This window comes from Platalea leucorodia, assembly GCF_965183815.1.
Source record: "Platalea leucorodia genome assembly, chromosome: 13".
NCBI classification, from domain to species: Eukaryota; Metazoa; Chordata; class Aves; order Pelecaniformes; family Threskiornithidae; genus Platalea; species Platalea leucorodia.
The window spans coordinates 7,806,774-7,828,210 of NC_138835.1; the positions used below are offsets into that span (position 1 = coordinate 7,806,774).

Consider the following 21,437-nt stretch of genomic DNA (forward strand, 5'->3'; position numbering starts at 1 on the left):
AAATCCACTGAGAAAGTGTAGTACAATCAATATAGCTGAGGCCCAAGTTCTAATTAGAGCCTTCTGTTTGAAAACAGCTTTTCTTTAAACACTACGTGGCTAGTGGTAGTGATAGAATATTCCCTAAAAATAAGAAAACGGTTCATTAGTGTTCATGGAAACAGAAGATCAATCTGCCCTTGTGAAAGTTAATGAATACACAGAAATATCACATCATGACCCCTGATCTCAATGCCTGAGGCAGCAGTATTATTATGCACTCACCAGAATTGCTCAGCAACAGGACTCAGATACAACTCTTATTGCATTAATTTTATCTGTGTGGTTATTTAAATTAATGACATTCTGGCTGCAAGTCACAAACTTCAAGAGATGTTCATCTGCTTAAATATTAATGATGCTTTTCTGCTGTAAGGTGTAAGAAGAGAAAGCAAAACTAAATACTAACAATTTTAAGAATAAATATTAACAACAGTACAAGCATGAAAAATAAAGCTGTTTCACTCAGCCAAATGCTGAAACAACCCACTTAAACCGCTTCCCTCCCTCCCTCAAGGAAGCAAAAATTGTTTTTTCTTATATTTTGGTCAAGCAAAAAGTGCAAGATCTCCTTTATTAAAAAAAAAAAAAAAAAAAGTTTTGAAGTACGATGAAAATACCTTGAGGTCTTGATCAACTTGTGGCAAGTCCTTGTGTGACTCCATCTCCCTCTATAAAATAGAAATGGAGAGGATGTCAGCCATTCCGTTTCTCTCGGCAGCACAATGATTTACGGTAGTTACGTTGCCCTCTATGCTATTTTAGATAATGGCATTTGCATTCCGTTACCTGTAATAAGCACATCTAAGAAAAAGAAATGTAATTTGAAGTTTTGATACTATGATTTTTTTTTCTCTATGTATTTGATTCCAAGATTAGCCTTTTAAGATCATTACCCACCGAGTTCTGCTGCAGTTTGGACCATCTCCATCTACCCACTGTGCTATTACCAGTTTCCTGGTTCATACCTGCTCAAAAGAAAGAACAACTTTTCTTAGTACGGATTTGAAAAGTGGGGTAAGCAGCTCTACGTTTTCTCTTCCGATCCCTTCTTCTTTTACCCCTAAAACATATTCTGCCATCTCCATAATTATGGCTTGCAGACTGGTCACTGGTCTTTTGCGGGCTGAAAGGGACCAGAGGGTAGAGCATTTCTGTCCGGTCTTTGAGGAGCGGCCGTCTGAGAAATCGCACAGCGTTACTTAAAGCCATATGAATGGGAGAGGTTACACAGAGCCAAAGACCTGCTCATTTGGATGACTTTGCAGAACACTTTTCTGCCTTTGAAAAAAGCTATCTAGGAAGATCTGTGGACATTCGAGAAAGAACAAGGTTGACGGATATTAAAGGGCGTGCTGGAATTTGGTGGAGCAATTGAGACTAGTCCGTAGAATTGTTATTCTCCTTTTCACATACAGGACAAGTGCAAAAAAAACCCCTTGTGAAGTCCTGTTAAATTGGAGGGCCTGTGTGTAGGGCAGAGGCTGGAGAAAAGTAGTTCTCAAGGATTTGTCACACACTGATCCCTGAATCCCATAGTAACCCTGAGCCCCACAGCTCTACAAATGGATTTGCAGCATATTTTCTGAAGTACATCTCTTCAGACAGAGCGTAGCTCAGGTATCTGAAGGATTTCCACTCTAATTCTGCATCTGTCTTCACCGGTGTATCAGCTACCGCTGACACCCAACTGGCACACGCAATGGCATCGTCATATCGGTGTCGTAAATAAGCAGTCTGCTGTACAGTCTAAACAACCCAACTCCAACTACAGTGAAGACCTTTCCCTCACCATAAAGCCAGTAACTATAGGAATAGCAAACCCTCTCACTTCCTTCAGCTAATGACCTTGCTAACTAAGCAAGTCAGCAATGATGCAAAGTTAAGTGACTTAATCTGTCAGTACCACAAATTAAAACAAAACAACTTCTTGATATTGTGTCATAAACACAGTAATTCAAAGCAAAGTGACTTTTAGGACTTTTTTGCATCCTTCACAGACAGTTTCACTAGAAAGAGTAATATCAGAGCTAGTTGATTTAATGACCCTTCATTTAAAGGCCAAGGTTAGAGTGGGTTTGTTTGTCTTCTTTGTAATTGGACTGTTCAACCACAGATAGTCTTACCATATCAATCACTGCATGAGTGAAAGGTGAGTAAAAGCATTTACTGAACTGTCACATCCATGATAAAACAACAGATGCTGTCAGCTCTAAAGGGAATACATTAGCAGAAGTAAACCTGAAAAATAAAGACCTATTAGTCATAACATGCCTTTCAATCACTTATTTACGTTAGCAGTTCAGCTTTGAAATAAAGCGAACATAATCCTTATTTACAACGAATTAAGCTTATCTTTGCACTATGGTGTATCTTAAACAACGATGGCCTATTGATTTTTTTTCCTTCAGCAACACATTTACCTTCACCACACTCATCAGTTTGCTTCCCTGAAAGCCTCCCTCACCTCCAGTTCTGTTAGAACAACCCTTTCAGATGTAGAAAGCCAACATCTTACATTTTCCCAGTGTTCTACTTCACAGCTGATAATGTGTTTGTTAAACTGATATACGGATCCTAAGCCCAAACCAGTTAAAAGAGCTCTTACTGCAGTGACTGGTTACTTCAGGACACTAACAAACAGAAAGGCTGAATTGACTTGGAAACATCTGCTCCTTCCTTATTCCTGGAGAGAAAATCTGTTTAATAACGGAAGGTAAAGACATTATACAGCGCACAGTGCAATTCAAGAGCCGAACTATCCCAACATGTCAGCACTGTACAGGGCACAGCCATTTGCAGTAGCTGAGCACGTTAGCTTGGGATGGGCCACCAAACGGGACTCCAGCTGAGACCCTGCCAGCCTCAAGCAGAGCAGAAGAATTACTTCAGCTGTCTTGAAAGCTAAATGCTTTTACATTCCCTTACGACATTTAGTTGTTTTGCAGCAACACGGCCTTGTTGCCTCATGTTCCACTTGTAATCTGCTATAACCCTTACATCCCTTTCTAAAGGGCTGCTGTCTTGCTTCTCTTCCCATTATGTATTTCTGCAGTCCATTAGCCTTGCTTAGAAGCACTTGTCCCTATTGAATTTCTTCAATTTGTCCAGATCATTTTGTATTCTAATCTTGTATTCCTGTGTCCTTCCTTCCCATTTTATAGATCTGCAGTTTTAATAAACACACTCCCCACTGCTCCGTCCAAGGGATTAACCAGGACTGGAACCGGACACAGAACCGCACGCCACTCTGGATATCCTCCTCCAGCACCAAGCATTGACAGCAGCTCCGAGTACGGCTCACTGTAACTACGAGTATAGTTTTGAAATCTACTTTTAGTCATCATGTGGGTCATGACCAACATCATGTTCTCCCAGTCTGCTTTGAAACTTCATCTTCAGAATTAAAAGCCAAGCTTAAGATATTTGCTATATTTACTCAAACCATAAGACCATTACCTCTGTCATATGAGAAAATTAGCCTGTGCTAACTCATTCTCTACAATCACGAACAAATGTAGCTCATTCTCTACAAACCTACTCTGGCCATTTTTTATTTTTCTTCCAGGATATCTGCTGAAAAAATAGCTGCTAGCATTATACATGCCTAGATAAATGCAATTATTATTAGAATTGTATCCCATAGTTTTTCAATTAAAAGTATGCGGAGACCACATTCCCCACTAGTGCAATCAAAACAAGTCCTAGTCCTTAAGTTTGTTAGGTGAGCAGGAATGAGATGGTTAGAGATGATCAGTTAGATGTGTAACCTGACAAGGCATTCTTACTCAGAGCTTGTTAACAAAATGATTTAACTACACCTCGCTAAGCACAGTGCTTCACTTGGATTCAGGGTAATCATAGCTTTCTATCTACAGCTGTTACACGTTTCTGACCATTTGGCATAGCACACAGTAGTCAACCACGCTAATTTTGAAAAGTCTGTTTGCTGTTAAATTAAGATGCTGGTGCCAATCTAGTCGTGCCTACCATGGATGCTTTCACAAAACAGAAAAGTTGGCTTTCTGCCACAAAATGGTTTGTGGCATTGTGAGATTCCTGTTGAATCGACTACTCTGCTTCACTAGGACACCCAACGAGCGGTTGTGTGGCTTTAGATGTGGAAGGGGCACCCAAAGCAAACCACTGACCCCCTTCATCCTTCCTTCTACTGCCCTAGTGGCTCCACAACAGCTCTGGTCATGACGCTGATAGTGACAACAAAAACCACTGTACTACAAATTAAGTGGGACTTTTTTTTTTTATTTTAAGCATTTACAGAGGTGGAAATAAATACAGGAAATAGAAGATAGAGAGGGAGCTTTTAAAAGAAATCAATCAAGTCTTCATCAGGCTTCAAACAGGAAAAATTGTATCCAATAGCTGCTTAAAACTGGCCACCATTTCAAAGGTCAAGGATTAGGCTGAACAATAATGTAAATAACTAAAGATAAGCATTACAACAAACAAGGGTGACACAGCTGACATCAGTGAACACACAGCTGTAACAGACAAAATGGAACCACACTACAACAAGAAAGTCTCATATATTTACAACATACCTATCATACAAAAACATTTGGAAATATTTAGGGAGTGATTTCTTCTCTGTCCAGCTGTAAGATATAAAAGAAACACTGGAGGGTATGTTGGTTTTGTTCCCCTCCCCAATATCTACAGAATAGTTTTAACTTTTGGCAAAGTTTAAAAAAAACTTTGTATTGCAAGAATTTTTCATCCAACCTGAACTCTTCCGTGTTTCCGTCCTTGCTTATCATCGTCACTGTCATCCACTGGGGCAGTTTGTCAGAAGACAAAGAGTTTGTAAAGTTCTTTACAGGCTTTTATCGATGGTCTGACCTGTAGGCTGGAAAAGTGTCTGTGCGATGAAGCTTCATTGGGCTAGAAACATCTTTGCCGAGTCAGATGCAAAAAAATAGAACAACACTCAGTAAGACATAGGCACCTTATTCAGCATTTTATAAAGGACTACACGAACTACAGATTACAGCCTTTTAATTAAACCTATCCCTGCTTAATCTGCTACTCCATCTCAGAAACATCACTCAGATTTTCTTTCCCAGTTCCTTCAGAACAGAGAGTTGTACAAAGCAAATGAATTTTTTAAAAGTTCTCACTTTGCATTTTAAACCAAAAATGCACTTTAGCTCACACTATTAGCATCAGTTCTTTTCTGTACATTAGAAAAGGGGAAAGGAGTCAATTCAGAAACTATAAATTCCAACTATGGCGGAAAAAAGTTTTTGCATACAAGGTTTCAGATGCCTCTACCATTCAGCGAGTGAAATGCTCCTTCACAGCTATGGAATTATACAACTCAGTATAACAATTATTTCATATTTCTTTTTCCAGCAGTAATTGAAGCATTTCAAGGTTTTGGCAACCTAATCTAATTAGAGGTGCCTGGGGTACCACTGAAGTAGTAGCCCTGACTGATGAACGAGACAAGGACTTCAGTGTCTCTCCTAATTACAACGCTGGCTGCATGGCTGGCTTATTTTTCAAAGACTTTTACCCCATTCTCATGACGACAATCTCCTAGGATCCTTTTTTTCCAGTTTAACAAGCAAGCTATTTTTCTAAATATAAAACAACTGGTTTGTACCCCCACACAGTCTATTTATCTTGTGTCAACTCAATGCTGAATTATTGTTTTAATAAAGGACTCTATAGTAAGGCACAGTAAGCTCAATCCACTGATTGTGTCAGAGTGCTGCAAGCAGTCTTGTTCTCGTGTGCCACAGGCTGCCACCAGCAGGTCATCTTCCCATGCCCTAATTGATTGAACAAATTTGAACAGGCATGTAAGTGCTGCTTTTATTATTCATTCCTCCTCTGGAACATTTGCCAGGTTTAGCTGGGGCTTTTTATGTGCTGCCTGCCCCCTCTAGTGTTGGAAAAAGGAAAAATACTAGCTTTTATGATTTACTCAAAATCAGAGGACCAGAATAGAATATGGCTATGTATGTCAGGGCTGCCAGTGCTTGTAGCTTTTAATTACACCTTGTGATATTTCATGTTCTGGAGCTGCTAGCCTCTACGGTTTCCCGCTTTATCACAAAAAGTAAAATAAATATCTATCATTCATTAATCCTTGAGAAACTCCTAATATCTGAGAGGAGGAAAAAAGAAAGAAACAAACAAACAAAAAAAGACTGCAAAAGTTTTCCAAACCAGGATGTTTTAACATATCTGTCTAGTGATTTCTGAATGCTTGATGTTGGTAAATGATATCTCCATGTTAGTACTAGAAAGCCCTGCCAGCTCCTGAGATTTTCTGCTAAACACAAGTTTACCTGTGGTTTTTTTTGCAGCAGGATGAGGCACCAAGAGCAGGGCTGCCCCTTGGAGCAGCACACGCCAGCCCTGACCTTCAGGGATGACAGAGAAACAGCCCGTATCCTGATGACCAAGCTGAGCTTCACTTTCTAATGCCCCCACAGTGAAGGAAAACTGCTTCAGTCCATCCTCATCATCCAGATGTTTAATCAAGCTCAGCCTTTGTTCCATATGTTGTGAAAATAAAGTTATGGCAGGTACTGGCTCCTTCCGTTCAATCCTCCAGGGCTGCCCCCCTTCTATTAAGTGTTCAGTCTGTTTTCTGCTGGCTTTTCTGAGTAATGTCCTGATCCTGACTTCACAACTCATCAATACCAGCTTCTGTACAAACACTAACTCAGCCAATCCATGTAGCTTAGAGTGGAAGACTGTGTTTTGAAGTACAAATGGGCTTTTTTTTTTTTTTAACTCTAAAAACATGCATGGCTACAAGATGCTGACATTGGACCAGCTCCTCAGAGGTATTAAGCACCTGCAGCTCCTGCTCCAGAGGTGCCTCTGGGGAAACCGGCACAAAGCAACAACAGTGCATGGCCGGGGCTGGAGTTTTCACTTTATCTCAGGAGATTAAAGTTCAGCATTGAAACACGCTCAGAAATACACGGGCAGAGCTGGCTCAGGTCAGAACTCCTGCGAGCCCCTGCCAGCCACCCGTCCTGCAGGTGCAGCGGGCTTCCTTTCCGTCTCCCCATCCCTGCGCTCAGTAACCACTAGATGTCCCTTGGTGACCACGGAGGGACAACTGGGTGCCCAGACCTCCCCAGGGAGCGACTGCTCCCTCTCTGCAGCCTGGGAAGGTTTTCAGGCATGAGGGGACTGAGCTCTGCTGCCCCTTGGGCTGACAGCAAGGAGGGGATTTGGAGAAGACATCTGCCCATCTTCAGGCCACGCTGCAATGCACGGTGCCAGCACTGCAGCTGTTCAAGCAACAGTTTTCTAGAACTACTTATCATGGCCATTTACTTTTACTCTCCCTAATTCAGCTGTTTTCGAGGATGCAGTTGTTTAGGTTGAATGTTAGCAAGTACACAAAATGAGTAATGAAGACTGCATCATTCTTAGCACGAGGCAGTCATCCAAAGGAGAGGGGAGCCAAATGGTTATAAGTCTGGCAAAAAAACTCAGGTGCCATAAAAACAGTTTGGTAGTAGGAAGGATTGAACAACCTTGATCACTGGCCATCCTGTAACAGTAATTTCTCCTTGTTTACCAAAAAATGGTCAGAAAACTTGTCAAATGAAGGATCCTTCTCCAATGAGAAGTAAGAAGAGCACCTCCTGATGACAAGCCTTCTGCCAAATTGTCTATCTTAAGGTGGGATGTGCCCTTCTCTCTCCACCAACCAGACAGCAGCGGCAACTGGCTTAGACTGAACATCAGCCTTCAGTGAGATGGACAGATACTGAAATGATTCAACAATGTTGTGTTCTGCTTTGTGCACTGACTCTTTCCACCCCAGCCCCTTACCTTGCAGACCGTAGAGCTGACCAGTGCTGTGCTGTCGTGTGATGTGCTGCCAGTAGGCACTGCGGGGCAAGGGCACCATGGTGCTGAGGGACACGGCTCGCTCGCTCATCTTCATCTGAAGCTGCAAAGCAGTAAACTGATGTGAAGGAGACAGTCACGTTTACTGCAAATCCTCCGAGAATAGCATGGCCACTGGCTGCAAGGACTTCTCATGACATTGCCAGCACAGCCTCTCCCTGCCTCCCTCTGCCCACCCTACACAAGCAGAGGCAACAAAGTCAGGGGTTAATGTCCACGGGCACACACCACTCAGGTTAGGAGGCCAGGCTGCTGTTGCACGCCAAAGCTCACCTTGGTGCTCCCCTGGTCCTGGGCTAGCCCTGCTTCCCCTGAGGGAAGTTTTACCTCAAGCAGCTGAAACAGAAACCAGGGATCAGTGGAAGACAGGAAAGTGCCGGTATGCTCCCCCTTTAGCAGCAAAGCCATCTGAGGGTCTTCCCAGCTACGCAAGCAACTTCCCAAAGCTAAATACAGCCTCAGCACATCGAGAACCTGACTGGAGATGTTTCACATGGGTGAGGACAAGTTGTTCTTGTTAGTTTTGAAGCATTTTCTATTCTTCTCCCATCTCCTACAGCTGAGGAATGTGTCAGCTGGATGGCACAGGAGTTCAACACAGGAGATAATTGCATCCTTCAGCTAGATTCCTTGAACAAACAGCACATCCAGGTATGCTGAGAGGAGAGCACGTGGGCTGCAGGGCATCGCTGGAAGCCCCATCTCACACTTCCCCCTCCATACAGGGCCTTCAGCTACATTTTCTTACATAATCACAGCCCCTTATTAGTTACACTGTACCTAACACAAAATATATATGAGAACTGACTACTTTAAGGCATTCTTTTCCATTAATTTATTAAGACGTATGTGCAAGCTGATAAAAATAATAAGATTTTATCATAAGCTTCACAGTACAGCCAAAATTCTTCTCCCAAAGCTCAGGAAAGCATCAGTTCAAACATACCAAGACTGCCCTTGACTTTTCTAATTTATAAAGATAGCTTTTTACAGAAAAGCATGCTTTTACATTTTAGTTTCACAAAACCGGAGGTGAAAGAACCTTTTACAAGAAGATCAGTATATTTTGGAGCAAAACCAAACAGGCAAAGCAAGCACAGAAAAGAGGTGAGGGCTGGCTGTATCCGAAGAGACCCATTTCCAAGTTATATAGAGGTGCCATCTACCTTCAACCTCCTCTCTGTACGGTGGACACTGTGCCTGTGATCTGAAGGTAAAACCAAACCAAACCAAACCCAGATCAACTCCTGCTTTTAAGACACCCACCTCCACGTCAGCTGGATGTGAATCACTGCACCATGCAAGGTTCCACCTACATCATACAGCAGATTTATTACCGCTCCTTCACTAAAGCCCCGACACCCTTTGCAATGTCACCACACACATCTCAGCACCATGGAAACAAACAACGATGGATCTTTTACTGGGAATAAAAATCAGCAGAGCATTGTGAGGATGGCATTTCCCAGCTGGAGATACTTTTTTTTGGTTTATTGGTGAGTTGGACAACAAGCTAAGGCAGTTTGAGCGACAGTTTGGCTGTCAGGAGGAGTGCAAAAAAGCAGTAGGCTATCTTGGGAGAAAAAAGAGACACAGCTAGAGAAAGATTAGATAAAGACACAGAAAAGGGCCAGAAGGGGAGCCCCTCCTGAACTCAAACAGCAGGGGAAAAAATTAAAAAACCCACAGCTGGCGATAAGAATTAGTATGTTATGTCCTGAATACACACTGTTTCATCAAAACACCTCGGACTGCGAGCAAAGGCAGCTTTAATGATGATTGATTTCATTCTCACAATTAACCTACTGTATCTCTGTAGCAACCGAAAGAGTAGGAATAACTTGATAATGACCTGGCTTTATGCCGCAGAAGCACCCAGCACCGTAAGCAGGTTGATAACAGAATTGATATGCTGGAACACGCATGAGCAAAGGGGACGGAGAAACCGCGCTTGCAGCCATTGGCAGCCAGTGCCGAGAGCAGCTGGGGAGCTGCTGGGCCACCTCTTGTCACCGGGATGAGAGACGTACAGGGCTATACCGAGGCAGTTTGCTGGGCCAAAGCAGAGCTCTGGGTCAAACATAGAGTGTGGTGGGTTCCCAGAAGTCTTGGGGGCTCAGGGAGGAAAGATTAAGTCTTTTCTTTCTTGGATCCCACCTTAACAATCGGCAAAACTTGCATTAGTCGCAAAACCAGTCTGCTAAAAAAAAAAAACAAACACCAAACCAAAAAAGCAAAAAAACCAAACAAAAAAACCCACCCACCAACATTCTCTCGAGCTAGCTGTGAACATGGCTCCAAAAGGAAAGAAAAGAAAGATTATTTAAGATTTGTAAATCAGGCTGGACAATGCAATTTTCAAAGATACTGCAGAACAACTTGCACTAAGTACACCCTCATCTTCAGATCCCCAATTGGAGAAGATTGCACTCACTGTGTTTTTGAGGGAATTTTCTTCCCAGTGAAGCCAATTCATGTAATCAATGAAAACCAATTAGAACAATAATTGCTTAAGAAATATTTGCTAAATTCATTACAGCAAAAGTACAGTATGGTAAACTAATAAAAACAACTTCAGAAAGTAGTAGTCAAAATGGCAGCAATATGCTATCTCTCTTACACTAATACTCAATATTCTTCTTTCAAAAGTCAGTGAGCACCATTTCCTCTCTTAATTATGAATCTCTGTGGAAATGGCCAGAGATAATAGCAGGCTCCAGCCTGGACAGACGCACTCGCGCTCAGATGGATCCAGTGCAAAGTACACACTTGAGTTGCCGAGAGGGGAATAAGAGTCAGGGAAGGCTGCCGGTAAACTGGCTGATAATATCTTTCCGTGAAGCACTGAGCTTTAACTGCCAAACCTGGGAAGTTCACTGTTATTACTTTAGCAAGATGTCAAGTTGTAATGTCTTTTTTTTAAAGCAACCTGAACTGCGAGCAGGCGTAAGTGACAGCAGTCAAGCCACAGCACTACTCCCGTCAGTTTTCATGGCAACCAAGTACTCATGAAAATATAACTTGAATAGATATTTTCTTTCCATTGTCTGGCAATGCAAAAGTGAAAGGAAAGAAACAGTTGGATGAGATGAGTTACCAAATGGCCGGAATGGCTTCATGCCTCGCTAAGCAAAACCAGCTCTTTCTTCCCTTTAAAAGAGAAAAGGGAGAAATCTTTGAATTCACTGAAAAGGAAAACAAATGAAACCCACTTGTGAAAGTGTCACAGACTCCGGTCAGCATATGCTCAGGCCTTGCCAGAAACCAACAGCACATTAACAGAAAGTGTCGGGGTGAGGTTCCCAGCTGAGGAACCACTATCGCATCGATTTTCCACAGGCATCTCAAGAGCCAGAGCCAGTTATAGTCACGAACTGAACCAGCATGCTGTAATATAAAGAGAGCGACTGCTAGGGAGGTGACAGGCACATTATAGCCCACATTCTCAACAGTACTTGGCAGCTTTATTTCGCTCTATCAGCACGGGACATTCAACTCCCTTTTTATCTTTTTTTTTTTTTTTGCATAGGCTCCAGGAGCCCTCAGGTAGCTTAATACCACCTTCACCTCGGTCTCGGATAATCACATCACTGACGTAGCAGTGGTCAGGATTACAGGCGCAAACAGAAGATGTTCAGTGTAGACTTAATTTCTCACCATCAGTATCTCCTACTTTCTACTTTTATTTACCCTTTCTGTAAACAATAGCTCAAGCTTCACTAATGCAAAAATTCACACAGGGTAAATAATTCTTGGATATAGAAACAATATAGACAGCTGAGCATGAAATGCAAGCATCTAAAATTAACTCCTTGTTGAAGTGTTCAAAAGCAGAAGAAAAATACAGGGAAAAATCAATCTGAACAAAGATGTACTTTACAAATATTTTGTAATCAGCAAAATAAGCTACTTGAGTTCTACACTGATATAACGACCCTCTGCCTAAACTTTTAAATCTGACTATCCTTGATCCCCAGAGAAGCCACCAAGTCTTACTGACTATTTCGGAACCAGACAACGTTTCTATGACAGACTTGGGAAGCTCGTATTCAGGGGCATATGGAGTCATCTGAAACAATTATATTCTACTACTAAATTACAAGACTTCCAGTTCGCCAGGAATATGTTCTTATCCCCCATTTAGCACTCTAGGGTCTATAAAATTAGATTTAGGGCTTGTGGTTGGACACAGTGTTCATGAAAAAGCTTTTAGAGGTTGTGTAGCTGCTCTCTATTGAAATCTATAGCAACTGTGCATCTGTTGAGTCTATTGGCACTTGTAAGATGGAAATTTTACAGCACAGCATCAGACATCATCTATTAAAGATGCTATTACATAAATGTAAAACCACCAAATATGAAATTGGCTGTAAGCCTGTTCACTGTTGTTACTGAACTTATCTCTGTTTTCTGCACATGAAGTTGTGCTCTCAACAGGTTACTCAATCGCTTCTGATCCTGGTGGGCTACAAATGTTAGCTAGTTATGCTGACTTAGCCTAGGTTAATTTTAATCTGCTTAATTTAGTTACTGTTGAGTACTTGTATCACCTACCCATCTGTCTCAACTTAGATAATTTTGGATATTTTTGAACAAAAACTCCCTTCGCTATCTAGAACTATAAAGTTTTTTACTTTTCTTTAAAACAAAAAACAGCAAAGATGGTGTTAGATGATACTTTACTGGGAAAGGGAAAAATACCAGTGCAGCTGGCTGCAGAGTTCACCTGCTAATTCTGTTTTTGAAAGAAAGCAAGCAAAGTGTCAAGCTCTTCCTAGTGAACCTGGATGTGCTGGGAAAAAAGCACATGATCTAAATGGACACAGGGCAGAGGCTGTCACTAGAAAGGCTCCAAGTTAGTGCTTCATCCTCACAGACACAGCACTCTCCCACGGGCTTTACAGAAGTGACCATATTGTAATGACACCAGCCAGAAGTTAACAGGGTAGCATCAACTGAAAACTGGTGTATCACACTATATATAGTGTGAAATACATACATATATATAAAAATATATATATAACACTAACTAGTCTCTTTCCTGTTGAAAGTAAAGACATCGCATGACCCACCTTGCCTAGAAACAGACTTGAATTTTCCTTACTTTCCCATTTCAGTTATCCCACCTGCTCTACAAACAACAGAATTGCCCATTTGCCTGCGTGCTCAGCTGAAGCAGGTATCCAGTCCACAAGATTGGTCGAGACACTTAGAAAGAGTTTCCTTCTCTTCTCATTTGCTCCTCTTCATTGGGCTGTTATTAAGAGCAATAACTTCCCTATCATGTATTTGACTTCCATTCTGTCTCAAGTCCAAGAAAGTGGAAGAACAAAAGAAACACAAGTACTTAAGACAATTTGTTCCCTTCCTCATTCCCTCAACACCCACTCTCATCTTTTCTTAAGTTTCCACAAGTAGTAATGGCATTTTCTGTTTCATCCCAGCTGGATCATCCAGTTAATACTGGGATAATTCATCACTACAACTTATCCCTGAAACCAAGATGTTAGTAGAATTACTGAAAGGATTAGACATGGATGTGGATAACAGCAGCGCTTACGGTTACAATAAGAGAAAGATGTAAGTCTTATTGCAGATTTCATAAACCAATTACTACTGCCTGGAATAGAGATGATGTTTATAGCCAGGCTCTTCTACAGTTGTCCATTCTGGGCATTTTATACATTCCAGAAAGTCTCTTATCTTCAGGATAGTAATTTTGCTGTCAAAGTCAACCTGTGAGTCTTGGGGTGTAGAGACCAATTGTGATACAGGATAAACAGAACATTCCTTTTCACTCTACAGGTTTCATGAAAAAAAAAAATTAAAGTTAATAAGATCCTGAAACACATTAGGTGCAAGTGCCATAAAACTGCCTTCCTTAAACATGCTTTTGGAGATGCCACAATGTCTGTCCTCAATCTGTATGCTGGTTTTGCATCTTACTCTCCTATATTTCCTACCAGTCATGTGTGTCATAAAACAAGTTTTAGACACAAAAAGCACTCGTGGAAAGCAGACATCCACTGAGAGACCAGACAAACATCTAGTCCTCCCCCATAGTTTAATCTGAACCATATGACTCTTTCCAAATCATCCTTGGAGTGCAGACATCAATTAGCAAATGGAAAACTGAGCATGAGCCACAACATTTTGCAAATAGATTGATGAGAAATGCTTCCAAACAAACTCGTGATGCTGATTAATCAAAGGAACCTGATGAGAATGTGCACTGACAGGAGCTTATCATCTCTGTATTAATTCACACTTATTGACAGCATTGCAAAGACAAAAATCAAGGACTATAAGTCTCCCTGTTGTTTTGATCCTTGAAAAGCAACCCCAGTTATATATACTGCCCTAAATATTAAAATCAAGCAGAATTTAATAAGAGCAATAATCAGATTTCTTACTATCTGTGACTCAAAACTTAAAATCACATTGAAGAATCATATTGTTCATTGGTGCCCAGTGCGAAATAACAAGCATAATAAGCAGCCGTACCATTGAATTTTTCACACTCTGCAACAAGCGCTCATGTTGTTCTGCTATGGCCAAAGCAGCCGAGTGAACCTTCTGATAGATTGCTTCCCCATCTCTGGTCTGAAAGATGAATAGTCCTTCTCCTGTGTCACACATCCTGCCAAAGCAAGAACAGATGGGATCCAAGTGTGAGATTTAAGTTTACAGATCACCATGAACATGCAAAACTTTTCCATGTTGCTCTAAAAGCGCTATTGCACAAGCAGTAAGAAAACAAATGATGTTGAAATATGGAACGAAGTTATCTAAAAGTCTTTGCGTATGGGTCTTACCACCCCAGTCCAATCTTACTATTTTAGCCCATATTTGTATTGCTCTCACCAAACAGGGACTCGGATAAGTACCACTGATCTATCATAAGTGCTTAAGCTCTAAAGAGTTCATGTGCAAGACCCAGATTTTTAATATTTAGACCCTATCTACAATCTGTACCAGGTAGGATTAATTTGTCTTTCCCTTTCAGACTTTTAACACTGCCTGTAATGAGTTTTGCGCAGTTTTGTCTTCCACTTGAAACAATAAATACATATCCTCAGCATCCCAACTGCGTTGCCTTATCATGGCTAATGCATGATCGGCTAAATAAAAATGTATCCTTTTACCCCCCAAGAGAACTAAATTCTGCAGTAATATGGAGGATGGACATTTAAATGCCTCTTCCCTTTCCAGATGAATTAATTTTATGATCTATTTCTCTTTTAAAATTCTAATTCTTTAATGTGCTTATCTAAAACAGTGCATCCATATCCCTTAGAAAGGATTTGATAGTTTAGTTCAATAAATAAGTGCTCCAACTTCAGCCACGCAAAGACTTCAGCTCATTAAGGCTGAGCTGCAGGAAGCAATAGAGAACATCTGTAAAACAAGGAATTGCATTCAAATTTCTTATAAATCCCTTTGTCAAATAGATGGAAACCAGGAATATAATCAATGAAAACCAGAAGTCCCTTCTCCATTACTTTAGTTTGCTTTTGGGAAACAACTTGGCACTCACTGCTCTCAACTTCAAACTCCACTTCTCCTAGTACAGAACCCGTAACTCTGTGCCCGGAGGCCCATGTTGTACAAATTCTGGAATGATGTTCACACCTTCTTCCCAGATCTGTCCCTCCAATTCTCTGGCTCATACCACTCTTTATTTAAGAACAACCTTATACAGTTATATATAATGCTGTCAGCCTCCACTCTGCAGTCCCCTGGGATACCACAGCTCTCCCACCCACCTGCTCAGGCACTTTTATTTGGCAACTGCTTCCATTCAAGCTGCAACCTGGGATTAAGAGGGTTTTTTATTTGTCTTTATATTTGTCTCAGTGTTTTGGTTTTTTTAGCAGAGGGTACAGACTAGCCTCTGTCTGAAGATAAGCTCAGATGTCCTCCGACAACATTCAGAAGTGGTCCAGAGCACCAGCCAGCACCACCAAGGAAAGCAAAGCAACGCAATATAGCGAACACACACCTACCTCCCTGCTTCAAACGTGAACCAAGATGGGTCCCGCCCGTAGCGTCGGAGGGCACTTAATGGCCAAGAGATGAGTTTTACTCTGGGATTCTGGATGTCCCAAAGACAGATATTCTCAAATGTTATCTGCAAGGTACATTCCCCATGCACATCTAAATTAGGGGATGGCATCAAATACACATTGAATCTCTCTGGGAGAAAAACAAAAGGTTAGTCTAAAATCCCTGCCCTTTAAATGTACAAGTCATTAAAGGAATTTCCTATTTTCCACCTCTATTACAAGATCTTATTTCCACTTTAAACAATTAATTCAAAAACAAAGACTCATTTTCATCCAATAACTCAATAAACTCCATCTTTGGGGCAGTCAGAATGCTGCACTCAAAGGGCATCGAACATTTGTGCGTGCATTCATATATCAAAGAGAACTGCACCATCATAATCCTGATATTTGCAAACAATTAATAAAATTGTGTGCATGAATAAATACATTGCAATTGCATTTGTGCATGTAATTAGTTAATTTGCATAGGAAAGTGAAGTAGCCATGAGCTGAGGTTTTGCATGCAATTACTATTCATTATTTGCTTTACAATGTTGCCAAAGAGCCTCAGCCACAGACTGAAACCGCTGTACAGACATCATACAAGAAAACACACAACAAAAGACAGTCCCCATCTCCAAGAGCAACTGACTTGTCTGAGAAAGAAAAATGCTATTCCAAAATTATTCTAGTTACCTCACTTATTATCTCTGGTAGCAATTAAAAAAAAATAAAAACCCCCCAAAAAACCCCAAACAAACAAAACCACCCTCCCAAAACAGGAAGGAAGGCTTGGAAAAACAATTTTGCACCAATTTATTTCTGATATTCTTATGCACAGTCCAAAAGACTCTAAAATAACGCAATTAAAGATTTAAAAGGTCAACATTTATGTACCTACCACTCTGCTCCCTCTCTACTCCAGATGCCAACAGGTCAGGCTCTCCAAGGCTAATGTCATTAATTCGCGTTCCAAGACACTCCATCTGCAGCACCTTGCACCACTCATCTGCCTCAAGTTCTGTATAAATGCCCAGAACATCTGTGTGTAGGTATAATATATCCATAATTTCACAATTAATGCTCTTATGTTTTCTAATGTGCGTTGCCGTTTTACCCACCTGACTCACAAGCAAAGGTTTTCGATGTGTCATCATTAAAATAAATCCCAACAGCATGCTTCTTTGTGCTTTTTGGCATTCGTAATATATTCTTCACATTATTAAGCTCTGTGACCTGAAAAAGCACAATTTGGAGCTTTAATTAGGAGCTTGAAAAGATATATATCCATTATTGACTGGAGAAGGAGAGAAAAGAATTATATCATGTTGCAAAGGACAGAGAAAAGGAGAGAGAGCATGAACATGCCTATGATTGCTCTTAAAGAAATGCAGCCTTGACATGAATCACCTTAGACAATCAACTTGAAGACCCTGGATGATGAAGTAGCCACATCTTCTAATTCTCTCTTGTCTGTACATGACCTTCAGTACAACACCATCTGAACAGGATTTTAGCCAAGAGGCAGGCAGAATCAATGCTCACTCCAGTCTGAGAAATATTTACGTGAAGGACATCAGAAAGACCAACCTGATGTAGCAGAAGCAGAGGTGAAGATAAAAATCTAAAGGATTCACCCATTTGGAGGAGCAAGTCCAGTTCCAGTACAGCTTTCATCGTGGAGGACAAAACTGTAAGAATAGTGAAAAGCTGCTCTCTAAATTATTTTTTGATAGAAAGTTGAGGATTTGTTAGAATGGTCCACTTAAAAAAAAAAAAAAAAAATCACAGTTTTAGTTATTAGAAAGCTTTTTAGCTTTAAAGATTCACAGACTCGTAAACACAGATTTCTGTTGCTTCGTTGCCAAAAACTGATTGAAAAAATAGCTTTCACACCAAAAAAATAAACATGTATCTGTTACCTTGTATACAGCTTTAGTAAATACATACTACAGTTGCTTCATATTTCTAACATCCACTTTTCACCCTCACAACCATAAGTAACACTCCTAAATTTGACTGAGGAGGAATTCTTCATTATTTAAATTCCTTCTAATGTACAGGTTAACACCCAGAGAGGGAATTGGGAAGTTATATTTAAATATTCATTATCAGAAAACATTTCACTGATTCTTTTACATGGTAGGGGTTGAAGAGAGAAAGAAAGAGGGGGAATTTAACAGAAATGTTCCCAAAGCTGTACAACCTAACAACTCCACTGCTTTGGTCTCATTAGTCCTGTGGAATAGTCTCATATCAAACTGTGTCAGCTCTAAACAAAGAAATGCAGCAATTGTCTTATAGATAAGACTCAGGAAGGATAAAGAGTTATCAGTGTTGCAGGGTTCAGCAACAGAAACGGCTCCTCTAGAGCACCTTGGGTTCACCAGCACACCCACTGCATCTCTCTGCCCTTCATCCTAAGTCACTTTCCTCTGGGAGACAGCCAAAATCCCATTTTCAAGCAAGACCCCTGAAAAGGCAATCTTACTGTGAGTGGAAGGAACAAAGAGCAGTTGGTGGGCAACGTCTCGCCAAAATAAAAATAAGCAACACATCCAATGTCTGGAAACTCACTCTAGGGGCAGTAGCAGAAGGAAATAATGGAAGGAACATCCCGTGGGGAACACACCAAACCTTCTGCATAGCTGCCAAATTTAGAACTCGGGTTTCTATAGCCTCCAGGTTTAAGATTTTGAGAAGTGTCAAAACTGAGACTTCCGAACGGTGCTTAATTTTGCATGAGTATTTTTTACTCTTCCAGGAAATCCTGTGATGGAAGCACATCCCCCAGTGCTAACGAGACACCGACAAACTCATTGTTAAATATGACAAATCTGTCATAACCTATTCCCATCATGCTCTGCCCATGACAGGTCAAGCACAAATTGCCAGCTGCCAAGTTCAACTCTCATATATTTTTCTCATATGCCAAGAAAGGATTTAAATGCAAGAGGAAAAAAAGAGCTACACTTTTTCATTCAGGACAGCAACCACCCTGACATTTATACTGAGCACATTTACATTTTCTGCAAGTGAACGTGCTAATGAAGTTTTGTACCTATGAGTACAAAAGTTAGCAGAAGCAGAATGTAGCCATATATTTTGGTAATGAATCATTTAGCTATCTAGGATTTGTCCTAATGGAAAGCTTATTTCTTAAAATCAGGCATGCCATACTCCTACTGCTGGCTATCCCAGTCTCTAGCGTGATGGATCCTGAGGATGCTGTGACGGGGCTCAGTGAGATCATGAAGGGTTTATACTGCTCAGGGAACAGCACACTGCCTCTCCGTGCTGGCTCAGGAGCCAAAAGCACTTTCAGCAGTTAGGAGGCTCAGAAGCACCAACCGGTCAGCTGCTGCCCATGCCCCCCGTCAGCCCCCGGTGATGGGTAGCACATGCTGAGCCCCTGGCAGGGAGACACCCTACAGCCTAGCGAGGGAGGCAAAGGACGCTTGGCCATGTGGGAGGCTGCTAGCTACTGCACAGGGCTGGGAAAGAAAAAACAACCAACCCACCCGAACAGTATCACTAATGACGCTGTTTTCAGACTGATTCATGCACCTCCAGGCCAGATGGGAGCAGATGTTCATAACACTGCTAGGAATATGAGAAGGACAAGATTAAAACATTTGCTTTGTCTGCCTACACTAAAGGAGAGACAGTTCTGATCACTGTTTCTTTTACTATGACTCCAACCTTGTACATCTTACCTTCACCACTCCCAGCATCCCTAAGACCACACTCTACCCCCTCAAGTTGTCATGTTTTATTCTCATTAGGGCTGCAAGCTGCAACTACTGCCCAGTCTCCCTGCATGAGCTCCTGCAGTCTCTGCATCCTTGGCACAGAGTATCCATCACCCATTTCCTCTCATTTCTGTACTACTAGAGACATCCTGTACTTTCCAGTCTCCGCACTCCGATCTCCAGCTCACCCCTACGCACCCAAAGGCTTCCAGCCTTGCACACTGTTGCTTATGTGTCATATCCACACTGCAGCTCTAGGGCTGCATCATCTCTGAACCCAGCCACGGGGACTGAGACTTACTCCTGCCAACATCCCAGATACCTCAGGTCTCCCCTCCAGTCTAGGGCTTCACATCAGCAGCAGTTGGTGATTTCAACAAGATCTACCCAGCACACAGAGTAGAACAGAAGCCATGGACATGCTTTGCAACCAAGAATTTTCTTTCTTTAGGTCTCCTAGTCAAGAAAAGTTTCACCCAAAGTTACACAGCAGCTCCTCCTCCATCCTATGGTCCAGCACAGCAATCTCACGTCTCCTCCCACCGAGTGCACACAGACACTTTTACGCTACAGTCACTTCAGTGGACCATTAGGGAGTTGTGCAAAACTCAAGGTGTCCAGAAGTATGGTGGCTGGGTGACGACCTCATGACAGCATAACTCACAACTCCTGCACTCCCCTTCACAAACAACTAAATATGAAAAAAGCTTGAATATAATGGCATCACTGTTTTGGAGCTGAGAATAGCAATCATTTTTTCCTTCTTACCATAGATTCCTCTCAAAAGCCAGTTAGTTACTGCAGTAAAGTACTTCTTTGTAATCTCAAATGCAGAGTAATATATCCCAGTAGAGATTTTACAAGAATCAGCTCATGCCTGAAATCCCAAAGTTCATCCTTCTGAACAGAAAAATATGTTTCATTTGAATATGCCTTCTCCTACGTTTACTTTTTATTACTGTACTCCCTCTAAGCATACTGTGTTATGAAGAAGACAATGCAGATTATCTAAGACATTATTTAACTCTTATCTGTTGCCTTTGCAGTATTCACAGTGGTCTATTTTGCTTTTCTGGTGTATCAACCAGCAGTTAATTCATCTCTCTAAGTGAAAACTCTCCCTAAGTCAACAGAAGAGCAGAGGATGAAGATAGAGAGCACATGAGTGTGCCCCTGACCTGGGTGTTAGTGCAAGGGCAACTCAGACTGATGGGCTTTTCCCCGGGTCTGCACAGTGGGTGCATAGTGAAGGGAGGAAGGAAAAGGGAGATGGGGTGAACATGAGCAACTTAATTATATGAGGATTTTTTTTTTAATGTGTTTATAAAGCTCTATCCTAAGCCCCTTCCTTATCACTTTGCCTCTACCTCCAAGCGCTATGTGCTGGGAGAAGGGAGGAGGGACAGGACAGGGATCCAGTAAGTCCTGACACTGCAGCAGTGTGCAGTAAGTCAGGTGCTTCCAGGAATCACCTTATGCCCTGTGTGAATGCAGACTGCCTGCACTGCAAAGTACGGCAGCCATGTGCCAAAAACACACTCCAAGAGCCCTGGCTCACAGCCTGGTCAAATAAAATTGCACATGATTTCACCCCTTGGGTGGTATCTTGAAGAAATACTGAAATCAATAGTATTGTGTCATTAATTTCACTGATCATCAAATCCTTTGTAACTCATGTTTTAGCTCTGAACTG

At 41.5% G+C, this 21,437-nt stretch overlaps 1 protein-coding gene across 1 annotated transcript in view; it reads right to left on the reverse strand.

Annotated features, from left to right (window-relative positions):
• Window positions 1-4,883: 4,883 nt before the first annotated feature.
• The window catches only part of DOK5 (docking protein 5), a gene marked incomplete at both ends in the record, with an annotated part of 44,240 nt that continues 27,686 nt past the window's right edge, over window positions 4,884-21,437 (reverse strand). Inside the window, 6 exons of the mRNA XM_082325656.1 lie at window positions 4,884-4,951; window positions 7,867-7,987; window positions 14,449-14,584; window positions 15,951-16,140; window positions 16,894-17,013; window positions 17,114-17,228. Of these exons, the coding sequence (XP_082181782.1) occupies window positions 4,884-4,951; window positions 7,867-7,987; window positions 14,449-14,584; window positions 15,951-16,140; window positions 16,894-17,013; window positions 17,114-17,228 (750 nt within the window). The remainder of the gene's footprint in view (window positions 4,952-7,866; window positions 7,988-14,448; window positions 14,585-15,950; window positions 16,141-16,893; window positions 17,014-17,113; window positions 17,229-21,437) is intronic.